The 13,824-nt window shown below is 38.8% G+C and overlaps 1 protein-coding gene across 2 annotated transcripts; it reads right to left on the bottom strand.

The window, feature by feature from the left end:
* Window positions 1–1,285: 1,285 nt before the first annotated feature.
* pdk4 (pyruvate dehydrogenase kinase, isozyme 4) lies at window positions 1,286–11,308 on the bottom strand. 2 transcript variants are annotated; one of them, XM_034125050.1, is made up of 11 exons: window positions 10,942–11,308; window positions 9,962–10,103; window positions 8,099–8,170; window positions 7,638–7,822; window positions 7,006–7,095; window positions 6,630–6,707; window positions 4,657–4,733; window positions 4,464–4,562; window positions 4,061–4,174; window positions 3,240–3,353; window positions 1,286–2,948 (listed from the first exon to the last, which is right to left on the bottom strand). In XM_034125050.1, exons 1-11 carry the CDS (start codon window positions 11,057–11,059, stop codon window positions 2,805–2,807), a joined length of 1,233 nt encoding a protein of 410 aa, XP_033980941.1. In that variant the 5' UTR covers window positions 11,060–11,308; the 3' UTR covers window positions 1,286–2,804. The 2 variants fall into 2 exon arrangements, 1 of the variants encoding a protein (XP_033980941.1); XR_004555389.1 differs by lacking the exons at window positions 1,286–2,948; window positions 3,240–3,353; window positions 4,061–4,174; window positions 4,464–4,562; window positions 4,657–4,733 and having other exon boundaries at window positions 7,612–7,822.
* Window positions 11,309–13,824: the final 2,516 nt, after the last annotated feature.

Here is a 13,824-nt window from a genome sequence, read left to right as displayed (position 1 = left end):
ACTCAACTGCTTTCCATCCTGGCTTCTTCTATCACTTTCATCAGTAAAGAGGGCCCACTGTTATAGTGTGAGGATCCCAGTCGATGTTATCCTGGTATTAAGACTAATTTACCATGGGAAGATAAAGCCAGCTTACAATAGGATGAAAGCCCTCAACAGACTGAGGCTGCTGCCTGGAGAGGAAGAGGGGCTGCTGAGATATTGTGTTTTTGTTAAAGAGGAGAAAATTATCCGGCAGCCTCGAGAAAAACATTAAGATGAAGGCAGAATATAAATGAGAGAAAGAAAATTCAGCTTTTTTTTTATCTCCAACTATGCAGTACAAACAGAAAACCAACATGATTCACTAAAAACACATAGTATTTATTTTCCTGCAAACATGTCAAAAACGAGTGTCTTTGAGAGTGTTTTACATTAAATGTCCCCAGTTAAAAAATGCTTTAATCAAGTCCAGAGTTCAGTGTCATATCTTCTCATGCAAAATAATGAAATACCACTTACGTCAGGGACCTCAGTGACTGACAGTGTGTGTGCCTGTGGTGTGCTGTTGTGTAATCTTTGAGAAACCTATTGCAGTCCATAGGTCATAGACATAAACAGGTGTGGCTGATGGTCTGCGTATGATGCAGAACATTTTTCCGGATGACTGAAGAGTCAGGCCTGAATCCTAAAATAGAGCAGTAAAATGTCGGCAGAGAGAGATACTTAAATCAAGCGTTACAATGATGGGAAGAGAAGGGTTTCATAATGAACTGAACTTGGCTGCTCCTCACATTGCACTGATCCGTTTTCCCCCCTCCTCCTATCTTTAGAAATAAGCTTGCATAATTCTGTGTTATGTCGCCATGGAAGTAATGCCTGAATAAACTGGAAAACAGAGACGGGAAACTATACCACAGGGAAGCGCAACATGTGGGCACACTAATGAAGGGGCAAACAGATCAGGACAGCGTGTCCACAGAGCTCCTGTTGGCAGCCGGCCACGGGAAGCCACTGGACTGTGTCGGACGATGACAGACAAACAGAGCAAAGTTGACTAAAACAAGCTGTGGGGACAGGAGGGAGACGGGGGTATTACAGAGAGCAGAGGCACATGGGGCTACTTCACACACTATAAACAGCTTTATACCTCATACAAATCTTACTCGTGTGAATATAAGCGCAGGGTATTTGTATCTTCTTGGTCGAAATGCACTTATTGTAAGTCGCTTTGGATAGAAACGTCAGCTAAATGTAATGTAATGTAAACATGTAATGTACCATGAGCTACAAAAGGCACAAGGAATTACGTATTGAGAATTTTATTTTTCTACACACTGGTCCTTTTAGTAACGAACCACAACTTCAGCACAGTAACACGTGGCCTTTGAGAGTGATGGTCGTACATGTTGAAATGCAAACATGTCAGTTGGTGCAGACAGTTAAAAAGAAATCATAAAAATCTAAAATCAGGGATTTTTAATCAACAAGGCAATTCTAAACACTACAAACTTGGCAAAGACTGAACTGAGAGGTACAGTTTACGAAAAGTGTTGCTGGCATTTCACGAGGACATGGAATATGTCATGATTAGAAACATAAGGAAACATCTATTATATCAACACAGCGTACATATAGCTTTACCTCTGGTGTTCTTAGTGTAATGCATGCTACACTTTGCAATAATTTACACAGGCCTTAACACCCTTTAAGTCACTAAAACATACAACACATGCACCAAAACACTTATTGATATTATCCAAAGACCAGAGATATACTGTTTAGTTTTACTATTAGAAAAACACTGAAAATATTATTGGAAAAACGTTTACAAGTGTGTATAATGCAATTGACTACACACCAGTTTCAACAGAAGGGGAGTTATTATTATGTAGGTTACGTTAACCTGGCAGTTTTAAAGTTAAAATATAATTATTCACAGTTATATTCAACATATTACCTACATATTTTGCAATACTGTGTTCCACCTCTCCAAAAAGGCACTTTCTCCTTTCGCTCAACATCCATCAAGTATGTTTACATCTCATATCGAAGGAGCTAAAAGATTTTACAATTTATTTTTACATTAATATAATTTTACAGTATGCATAACCAGGGCAAATTATTTTAATAGTGTCTGTAAATGCTGTGGTTGGATGAAAAATTGACCTGCAATGAAATGCAGAAGTTGTCCGTGTGAAGCAATGCTGCAGGTTATGAAGGACTAACATACCGACATAACCAAAAGTGCTGGAAAAGACTTTGATCTCTTTGTGTTCGTGCTGCAGTCCAAGTGACCTCGCTGCTGCTGCTGGCTTTGGTTGGGTTTTTCTAGGCATAGGTACACATTTACTTAACTCAAAAACACAACTTAAATCAGTAACTGAAATAAACCAAAAAACATTAGCCTAGCTTTAGATTGGGAAATGATACATTTTGAAAGATAATAACTGACATACACACAAACACCATGCTGGCTTCATAGTGTAACCATGTTATTATAACTGAGGGTAATGAGGAAGGCTGAGGGAGATTAATACTTTTCAATTCCCATTTGCTGGACGTAATCGTTGCAATAAATGTAATTAAATTGCCCGCAGGCTGGTAGTAATAGTTCAGCTCAGTTATTTCTTTACAATCTAATTATTGGCACAAATGATGAGCATTTTTCTCCAACTAGACTTCTCTCTGTGAGAAAAGGAATCCAGTTTCCACACACAGATGTCCAGGTCCAGCACCATTTGTTTTCTCCCACTTACACTACAAGTTCATCCATCTCTTCAAACATGGACCCTTTTCATCTCAATTATATTATTCATACTATTTTAGACTATCCTCTTGGAATTGCCCAGCTGCTTTGGATCCTTGCTGGGCATGCACCAGTCGTCAGCCTCTATGCTCGTCTGGTAATGCCTTAAGGCTGACTTGTTGAAAACAGGGAGTCTCTCCACTGACTCTGAGGACAGGGCCTGTGACACAGAGCAGAAGGGAACGTATTAGTCTTCATCCTGAGAGTCAGATCCAGGTCATCTCTTATTGCTAAGTTCCCTCTGTACACTGCTTAAGTAAAGACAGCAGGGGTCTCTAACATGTGGTGGGTTACAGCATGACAGACATTAGCTTTGCATTACTTGTATGACGTAGGTATGTTACACCACTCAGTCAATACAGAATGTGTACTTGACAGAATATGTGAACTCTAACCCAACTTGGCTTTGAGTGTTATTTTTGACTGTGTGTAGAAGTGGTGCAGCTCTCACCTTCAGGTATATAACAGCTGAGGTCCCGTAGCCCTCCATAGAGTAGAGCTGCAGGTCTCCCTGGAAGTACTTGGCATACAGACGGGAGATGGGCAGGCCGTAGCCAAAACCAGCCTGAAGGGAACATAACAAAGTTACAGTTTAAAGGTCCCCTATTATACTCTTCATCAATATATTATAGTTCTCAGTTATATACAAAACATGTATTTGAAGTGCCAAACACATCATGCATTGTAGCATCCCATAATCCTCTCTGTTTCAGCCCTGTTTCAAAAGTCTGTTACTTTAGATGAAAATAAGAAGCTCACGCCCCTCTGTGAGATATTTGGTGATTTTGAGATTCAGGTGATAAGGTGGGTGGGGGGTGTTACCTTGGTTGGTTATTGGCTAATGGTTACACCCAAAAGACTTTATGACATCACAAAGTGGCCAAAATCTGATCAGCTAATTTTTCTAATTATATAAATGGATCAGGACAAAAAGAGAGGGGGTCTTTGTTCCTGAAACTTTCAGAATCTCTTTACACAGAGGGGACACATATTTATGTATGAAGTGGATTTTGCATAATAGGTGATCTTTAACATATTAAGTGGATATTGTGGAGGGTTAAAGTCTTTAGTTTCTCTCATGGTTACAGTTGTATCCACTGAAAAGGTTGCCGACTGCATTCCTCTTTGTTCTCAGCCACTGTAATATGCCCTGGTGCTCTGAAGTGAGTCACTGATTACAACAGGGAGATTTACTATGTGGTTTAGCTGTAATCCCATCTTTAAAATGCAAACACAAGCTTGACAGACTGAGATAGACGGGTTCAGCCTCACCAGTGGTGCATTGCGTGAGTTGTCTCCGTGGACTGGACTCGGAGCCGTGGAGTACATGTAGCTGAACAGACGCTCGATCTTCCTCAGAGGGACTCCCCCTCCTTTGTCAGACATCTAAAGATAAAGAGGAGGGACGTTTACATTCACATTGTTCTAGCAGCTCATCAGCTCTTGATCATGTGAATGGAATCTAAACAGTGTCATGCTTTGTGAAAATGAATCAAGTCATCAGTTTTATTTAGATACTAACAAGGTCCACATGGATAGGCATACAGTAGAGTTGCTGGCATTGAATGGCACGACAACACTTGTTTGTTAATATAATCGAAACAGGATTTTCTCCCTGATTACTGTCTTTAGTACAATAATGCAGTCTTCCTTCACTATCTGGGTCCACATCTACCTTGATAGTGAGATCCTCAGTTCCCAGTGAGACGCGCACTTTGATCGGGGGCAGCGTGATGCTCGTCTCGTGGGTCTCCACAGTAGCTCTCATGGCGTTCTGCCAAAGAAAATACAAAGTGGATTATATAGTGAGAAAGCAGACATGTGTTGGCAGATAAAACACTGTTAGTCAGGCTTGTTGGATACTGTACCTTGAACAGCTCAAACAGCATATGGTAGAGATGGGATGGCACATAGACAATGTGGAGGGGCTGGTTAGGGTTTTTGGCTGTAAAAAAAAATCATAACACTGATGATATAGAACAGGGGTGTCCAAACTTTTTTCACCGAGGGCCACATACAGAAAAATATACGAAGGGCTGGGCCACTTATAGAGGTATATTGCCTCATAAATTCAGTTATAAGTTAGCAAAATCAATCAAATGTAGGTCAATTATGCTTGTGAGTGTTGGCGGCTCATCCCTCAAAACAGAAGCCTCAGATTGATTATAATAAGGAGAAATAGGAAGGGTGTATTTCAAGCTTGTTATGTAAATAAGTCATTGTTTTTTTTTCTTATCAACATGTTAGAAAATGTTTCCAACTTTAATTGACTGAATTTATTTGAAAGGTAGTCTTATTAACACATGAATACTACTGTGTAATATATGTTTACATTTGTATTTAAGAAGTACAATAAGCACAAGTTTCATTTGTGGGCCACATTTCATTATACTTTTTGAATTTGCTGAGGGCCGATTAAAAATGGTCCGCGGGCCGCATTTGGCCCCCGGGCCGTAGTTTGGACACCCCTGATATAGAAACTATGAACAATCTTTATCCCTGACAGAAGAGTATACAGTGGATGCAGACTAGGGATGCCAGCGATTATTCGATTTTTCGAATATTCGTTACAGTCTCCATAATCGAAAATTATTTTTAAAATTCGATTTTATTTATATATATTTTTATTATTATTTATGTTTTTCTTTTTTTTCCTGGCTTAGTTTCAACCAAAATATAGACTAATGCTAATAATAGTAATAGTATTAATAATTGTAAATGGCCATTGGTCACACCACCAGTTTGTTTTACTGTAAACTTGGAGGAAGCCAGCCGGCGAATAATCGATTAATATTCGCCAGGGCTGTCCGATTTTCGAATTTGATCATGGTCAGTTTCTGGCATCCCTAATGCAGACAACAATCTACAAACTAACTGTGAGCTGAGACAGGCCACACCTTTGTATTGCAAAGACAAGAACAGATTAGAGCCACTCCTGCCAAATGAAACAGGGAACAAAACAATTCATTCATCATTCTGGAGTATTTTATCCAGACCTTATCTGCCAAGAAATGCTGGCCAAGTATGTACTGTTTGTTCTCAAAGCCCTGTTTCACGTTCTGACTGATTTACTGCAGGAGGAAGTAGATTTGATTAAAGGGCACACTGTTACAATAACTACCACATGTTTTCTACTAAACTACAAATTCTATGAATGTTCAAGGTTCAAGGTTCAAGGTTCTTTATTGTCAATCTGACATAGCTACAGAGTAATTATGCAGTTGAAAATCTTATGTCACAGGCTTCTCCAACAATGCAACATAATAACATAACATAATAACAATAAGAGCAAGAGCAATACAAAAATAATAATAGTTATAAAAATGAAATAAAGTTATGATGTGGAATAGTGCAGTATGAGTCTATATACAAGTTATTGGAATGATATATATATATTAGGTATTAGATACATACTACTGAGTAGCAGTTTTTTTTTATACATTATATTAGTCTGTTGTTTATGCATGTAATCATACTACAAACAGTAATGTGTATGTTAAAATAAGGCCTTTCTTTAATATATTTCTGTTTAGGTTGTCACATTATCTGTGGTGGGTGGTTCAAATCAAGGACAGTCTGATGCTAAAGCTAGCTCTTGGCAGGCTCAGCTAGTAGGACACAGATGCAACAGGCTTCACAAAGTAAGATTAATCCCACATTTCCTAATCCTAGGATTAATGAAGGTTCAGTTGAGAGTCATGAGCACAGCAGGGAAACTATTCTCTCACACTAGTTTCGCACAAATATCCAGTTGAAACAAAAGAGATACAGCATGAGTAACTTCAGAACAGATAGATAACATCTGCAAATAGAAACACGAGGGTTGTTTTGTAGGACTTACAATTGACTTCTATGATCTCCATGTCAGGAGAGGTCAGGTAATACTGCTCACACAGCATTTTTGAAGTCTCGTAGGCATCTAGAAATTGAAACAAAACAAAAGGAAGTTTGGTGTTTTTTTACTTCAGAAATGGAGGACAATAGAGGATATTATTTTTCTGTCGTGTAATAAATCAGTTTACAGAAAACATGGCTCTATTACAGCCGTGTTCTCATAAGAGTTCCACTCTGTATATTGACTCCAAAAATATCAGATGATTAAAGGTCAAACAGTCATGGTTACTGTGCAAACAGAGAAGTGGAAAATAGATAACATATGCAGTGTGTGCGTGTGTTTATACATAGCTGTATTGGAAATGAGGAAGATAATTTATTACCTTTTATTACCTCCACCACGTCACAGCTGGGGTCGATGCTGCCAATATGTTTGGGATGGGCTGGGTTTACACTGCCTTCGAAGATTAATGCTATAGGGCACAATACAACAAATGTCTGTCTCAAATTACGTAAGGATACAAGTCATTGTCAACACACCCTTCCGTTAATATTAAACCCATTATAAAACACTAGCAGGTTGAGATAATTCGTAATAGTACGAAAAGCAAACAATAGCTAATTGAAAACACATATTGCTGACATAACCAAAAACATACACTCTTGTTCATTCAACTAGAATGACCAAATATTTGTCATTAATATTCTGCAGATAATTTTCTCGATTACTTTTGAGAGGTTATAGCAGCAGTATGTGCCAATCTGGCTTTTACTTTTGATGAATCCATTATCAAAATAGATGGCAATCACTTTTTTTTGTCTCTACTGTGAAGCAATCAAGCCATGCTGGGTGTTTTTGTGGCTCTTTTATAAAAGCAATCACAGTGCTGAACTTCCTGTGACATTTCAAAATGCTAGCTCTCAACCACTATCAGCACTAATTTATTGACATGAGCTTCGGGTGTGAGCAACTGTGTTGATTAACTCACAGTCTATCACAGAGTGCTATACTGACTGTGCTGGTTCATGAGCATGCGTGTGGAGATCCGGCTCATGTAGAAGCGGTCCAGGAAGTACTGGACGTTCTGGTTGGTGACGGGGTCCACGCCAAACGCATCCTTGTACTCCACCACACCCTGAGCCATGGTGGGCACCACGTCGTTGTGGCGATTCCGGACGTTTACCAGAGTCTGTGTGAATCTGGGGGCAAATAAAGGATGGATTTGGCGGTTAGTGTGGGAACATCAGTTTCATGGCATTGGACACATATTCCTGCTAAACATAGTCCAAATACTTCCGTCAAACAAATGAACCTACTGTTTGCAGTGCTAGAGTTTACAGTTATGGCTGCAGTTGAGCTAATTATACCATTTTGATCCTGAATGTAAGCAGTAAAACAAAACAACTAGACACGGACATTCTTAATGTTTACAGACGCAATTTGTACGTACTTGAAAGTGTGTGTAAATGACTTACTTTGTCAGGACCTCCTTATCATCTGGATTCATTTCAAGAAAATCTACAATCTCCAACAAACTCTGTGAATACCTGGTGGACAGTAAAAAAGGATGAGTTAAAAAATGAATATAGCAACTCACTCAACACTAGTTATTTTACTGCCTAAACTGGGAGTTAAAGGTGGGGTAGGTAATTTTGGAGAAACCAGCTCGAGTGTGCTAGAATTTGAAAATACACAGCCGGAAAAAATCTGCCACTTCCTTACAGAGCCCCTCCTCCAACACACACGAACGCGCACATGACCAATGAGGGCACGAGATAAGTTTGTGCACAGATGGAAGGCTGACAGGCAGGTAGGCCATCCAGTTATTTTAGCCGGGCCGGCTCAGATGATTGGTCGTGCTTTTTACAGTATTACGGCTTCCACAGATGAATTTTTTTTAGGGATTTTTTGTCAAAGCACTTAAGATATTCATTGCTATCGGGATGTTAAGAGCATTCCATGGAATATAACAAAAAGTCTATCTCGAGCCGGTTTCTCAAACTTACCTACCCCACCTTTAAGCCGTGGACTTGTGTTATACTTTGCATGGTGGAAATTCCTAACCATTTTAACAACTGTGCAATAAGTTAGAATAACACTGTATGTTAGATAATAGTTGCTGTTCTCTGTAGCAGACTGTGGATGAAGAAGAGGACTAGAGTGCTGAGCTCTTTAAGTCACACTCTCTCGCAGTAGGGAATCTGGGTCAAAGGTGAACAAGCACTGTTGTTGTTCGTCCCTCAACTAACCTTCAGTGCTTGCATTATGGATTATGTGACCAGACATTCATCTTGAAATAGACTTTTGTGCGACTTGTATTTTTCCCAAGGTTGCCAGGAAATATCAACGCGTGAACTCACTCCTCGCTTTAGCAACATTAACAAGTCACAGATCTTTTGGCTGGCAATCCAAAGAGCTCTGCTGTAGCGAGAAGAGAAAGCCACAGTAGGTACATGGCCAAATATAGACAGTACTGTGGCTCTTAAGTGAAGTGAGGGGGTGGAGTAATGACCTTATTGTTAACATGTCTTACAGGGACTTGTGCACCAAACATAACATGCTCTGGTAAAGTCTGCAGCAGAATACTGTGTTTTATACAAATCTAGTGTTGGTGAAAAAAAACTCCAACTAATACATCTGAAAACCCACAACAGACAAAATGTTCCTACACATGAACTTGACTGCACCCTTGGTCTCTCAGTTTTTACAACACCTTAATATGGGTGTGTGCACACAGAGTAACACATGCTGGTTAAACGCTACCTGTGTGAGGGTCATAACACAAACAACTGTTGCCGTGCGACAAGTCGTATGCATTATCTTCAAGATCGCTATTGCATTTAAGATACAACATGAAATTGGGGCATATAAATAATCTGCCCAGGGTATTAAAATAATATAAGCATTGCAACATAATGACAGAAAGTATGTTAGCTAATCAAACAAAGTAAAGCTCCAGGATCAATGGTTTCTGGTCAACAAGTTAACAATAACAGCCGGGTGAGAGAGGTGCATGTTAAAACAGAACAGACAGTCACGAAACCTAACATAACCTCCGATAAGATCAACAGGGATAATGTTTTTATTAGAACAAAGCTAAATGTCTGTGACTAGATGAATGTCCCAAAACTAATGGAGGAACATTTGAATTCAGGTTAGATCTGTTTTATATTTGAAGCAAAAAAAGTAATAGGTCTTGAGAGATAATTACTAATCCCAGTTGAAACAAAAACGTTTGTATGGAAGAGGTAAAGGTCAATTTTTGGGGGAAATTATTCCTACGATATTTTGCGACAACAATTTATATATGATGATATGTAGTGTAGAGCTGAGCATACCAGCTGATGAGGAGCTTTAGGGATGGAGTGCTGAGAAGCTTGTCAGGGAGGAAGTCAATTTCTTTCATGATGTTGGCCAGCCTGACAGGAAGCTCCTGCCGCAGGAACACAAAAGAGGTCTTCTCACATGCATTGGATGAGCCTGCGGTCAGATGAGGGAGAGATAGAGGAACACATTACTGAGCAAGCATCTAACTTCTGACCCATTCCTGTCACAGATACAAAACTTTTCCTAAGCATTAATCAGTGGAGGAATTCTGTCCAGAATGAATACACAAACTGTCTTTTTTTTTTTAGGAGGAACCTGTTAAGCTTATGAAATAGTAAACCATGATGAAAATATCTGCATTCTTCCTGTCTAAAACAGTAATAGGAGAGGTTGCATAGCATATATAACCAAACAGCTGTTTTGTGTTGCTTCTGTTAGTCAGTGCAATGTTCATTTGTTTTACACTGGCAGTGGTGTTGTTAACTGAGGACATTTACTCAAGTTAGTACTTAAGTACAATGTTAAGGTACTTGTACTTTACTTGAGTATTTCCATGTTATGATACTTTGTACTTTGAATCCATTACAATTCGGAGTTAAATATTGTACTTTCACTCCACTACATTTATGTTCAAGTATATTTAGATGCCTATACTTTTGTTCTTTTACTTGAGCAACATTTTGAATGCAGAAATTGTACTTGTAACAGGGTATTCCTACACTCCGGTACTGCTAGTTTTACAACATTTGAGTACTTCTTCCACTTCTTGTCCACCTCTGGTCCACTTAAAGATAATCAGTTTGCAGTAAGGGACACCATGAAGGACAGACCTGCATTAACATCAGTCTGCATTATGCACTTCACTAGTGTTAGCTGCAGTTTGTCAATAACCAGCTGTCGATCAGATACTGTGCATGTGGACATGTGAGTGTGGGAGAGAATAAAGTAACATGCAGTGCCAGTCACAATCAATGCTGCTCGACATACTTACCAAAGTCAATGAATTGCTTCATAGACAATGGAGAGGGGGAGAACTTAGCAAACCTCTCCACTTGTTTCGGTATGCCAGCCACGGAGCTATTTTTCAGCAAAAACTGAGCGAATTTCATTTTGCCTGTGTTTACTAGATCCCAAATGCCCTGAGTCCCGGGGACAATCTGTCCTTTCTTCCTTCAGCTCGCTCCAGTTTGACGATTGTTAGCTGAATAGGGATAAAGCGTCCGCCTTGGTTACATTAAAAACAATTCAAAGATGCTATAATGAGTTCCCCATCATTGTTTTTCGTGGGAAGCTGCCTAGTATCTCGGCGAGTTGTTGTGTGCCCTTCAAATGCAACTTCCAACAGTGAGCGGTGTGTGTTGTTGATGGGCGGGAGGAGGAGTGACTGACGTGCAAACCGACCAATGGGAGAAGAGATTTCACTGGAACTGGAGGGTGCGTAGAGGAAGTGTAGGTTGAAGAGAAGGGTCGTGATAATTATTATAATTTAAGGAAGGTTAATTTAGGGGGGATTTGTGTTTTTTGTTTTATTTTTAGCAACTTAATGTACAACAAATAGAAAATAAGTACACTGACAAACTCAATGCTATATAATTTAAGTAAAGAGTTTCATGGCTGCAATAGTAAATAACGCAGTCATAAAGTCAAGTTCTACCAAAATCAATTATCACATATCCTAATACTTTTCCTGGTGCTTTTACTATATTAATAACATCTGTTTAAGGTATCAAGGCTTTTTTTATTTATTGCATTTGTTTAATTTTAGTGAATATTTTTATAATTTTTGTCAATATTCTCATAAAGCCGTATTAAGACTTTTGCATCATTTTTTAAAATTATATTTGGTTAATTTTAGTGAATATTCTTTAACCAACTTTGACTTTTTTTAATTATGTTTTATGGCCAGCGATTATTGTGTTTATTTATTCCTGTATTTATCTCTACATTTATGAATGTATTACTGTACTTATTTATTTATTCTTGTATTTTCTTATTCCTGTATTTATGCATTCATTTATTTTGTACTCATGTCATGTGCTGTCCTCCATATACGTGTGCTCGTTGTGTGCATACAGGTATAAATTCACTCCAAAATCACATCATAACAAGACCAACAAGTTTTAAAAACACATTGGTGGTCCAGAGGTTATGCATCGGTTTTTCATGCAGGTGCTCAAGGTTCATTACCCAGGGGAGGGACATCTTTTGTCTCCTGCTATGCTGATGTTAAATGTGGAGAAATGATCCCCACCACTTTTTTCTAACAAAGTGACGCCCATGACTTTAGAACATTTTAATACAGATGCTGAATGGAATGTTGTGGGTTCCTAAACGTTTTTTTTTGAAAAGTAACATTTTTATTTGTTTATTAATATTATTATTATTATTTGTATTTATTTAGTGTTTAGTATAAGTATTTGAGTATTTTGTATCTTCTTGTGTTGACATTATTAACTAGATATTCAACATTCTCCTTCATAGAGATTAAATATGAGTAGAGTCTGTTGGTTAAATTACTTCAATTAAAAGGGAAGAAGAAGTAGAAGAAGTAGAAACGGAAGAAGAAGAAGACCTTTTTGCAGGGTTCGAGTTATAAACTGAGCTCTATGGGGGTCTTTGAAACTAGCGCACACACACTCAAACACACACACACACACACACACACACACACACACACACACACACACACACACACACACACACACACACACACACACACACACACACACACACACACACACACACACACACACACACACACACACACACACCAATAATAAACATATGGACAGGGGTTACTATTTAAAAAAAAATTGCAAATGTATTTGGGAACCTATCCATGTGAACATATTTTGGGGGTGGACCTCAAATCCTCTAAGGGGGTCCGGGGGCATGCCCCCCCTGGTAAGATATTTTTTTAATTTTGGAGTTAAATGCATCAATCTGGTGCATTTTGAGGGGAAAATAAAGAGACTAGATCTATGGAAACACCCATATGAAACAGATGCCACATCATGTAGACAGACAGTCACCCTGTGTGAGGCAAACCCACATTTGCGCAGCGTTGCGTTCACAATAGCCTACATTAAGGCCATCGGGAAACCTCCCGGCCCTCCCGATGGCCAGTCTGGGCCTGCCAGCAGCCCTCTACTCGCTACAAGCTTAAATATGAAAACATAGCCGTGGGAACATGTTTCAAATGGGGGGTGCTGTGGGGATGACACCAGGGCCGGTTCTGACCAATTTGCTGCCCTAGGCAAGATTTTTGCTGGTTCATTTATATCTTATTTTATCAGTTAACATTTATTTATTCATCCATATTTTTTAATCTCTCCAGTTTTAAAGGATATTGTTGGTTTACTGTCCTATAGTATACATGTGCCAAGAGCAAGGACTGTCTTAGGTAAGACAGCTTTTATGTGCGCAGCTCCACTTGCTTGGAACAATCTTCAGCAAGAATTGAAACTGAGCAATCTCATTCCTCTGCATGTTTTTAAAGCTAGGCTAAATGAAATGCTCGTTGATACTATGGGTACTTGTAAATGTCTATAACTATGTAAATGTATCCTGTAAATATAATGTATGATGTCCTTTATTGTTTTATGTTTCATGTGGAACCTATATGCTGCAGGTCTCCCTTGAAAAAGAGATCTATGATCTCAATGGGACCAATCTGGTTAAATAAAGGTTTGAAATGAAATGAAATGACATTGGAATGATTTCAAACCTGTTTTTATTGATCCTAATAATTATAAAGGTGTGCCTTGGAAATATTTGTTTACATAAATTGTGATAAAACCGTTTGAGACACACTGAGATAACTTAGACTAAAGTGAACTATCTAAACAGTCCTTTACCTCACTGAGCCTCTCAG

The sequence above is a fragment of the Trematomus bernacchii genome, unplaced genomic scaffold, assembly GCF_902827165.1.
Source record: "Trematomus bernacchii unplaced genomic scaffold, fTreBer1.1, whole genome shotgun sequence".
NCBI classification, from domain to species: Eukaryota; Metazoa; Chordata; class Actinopteri; order Perciformes; family Nototheniidae; genus Trematomus; species Trematomus bernacchii.
The sequence above is the reverse complement of the archived record's forward strand: the minus strand, read 5'-3'. Positions and strand labels throughout refer to the sequence as shown.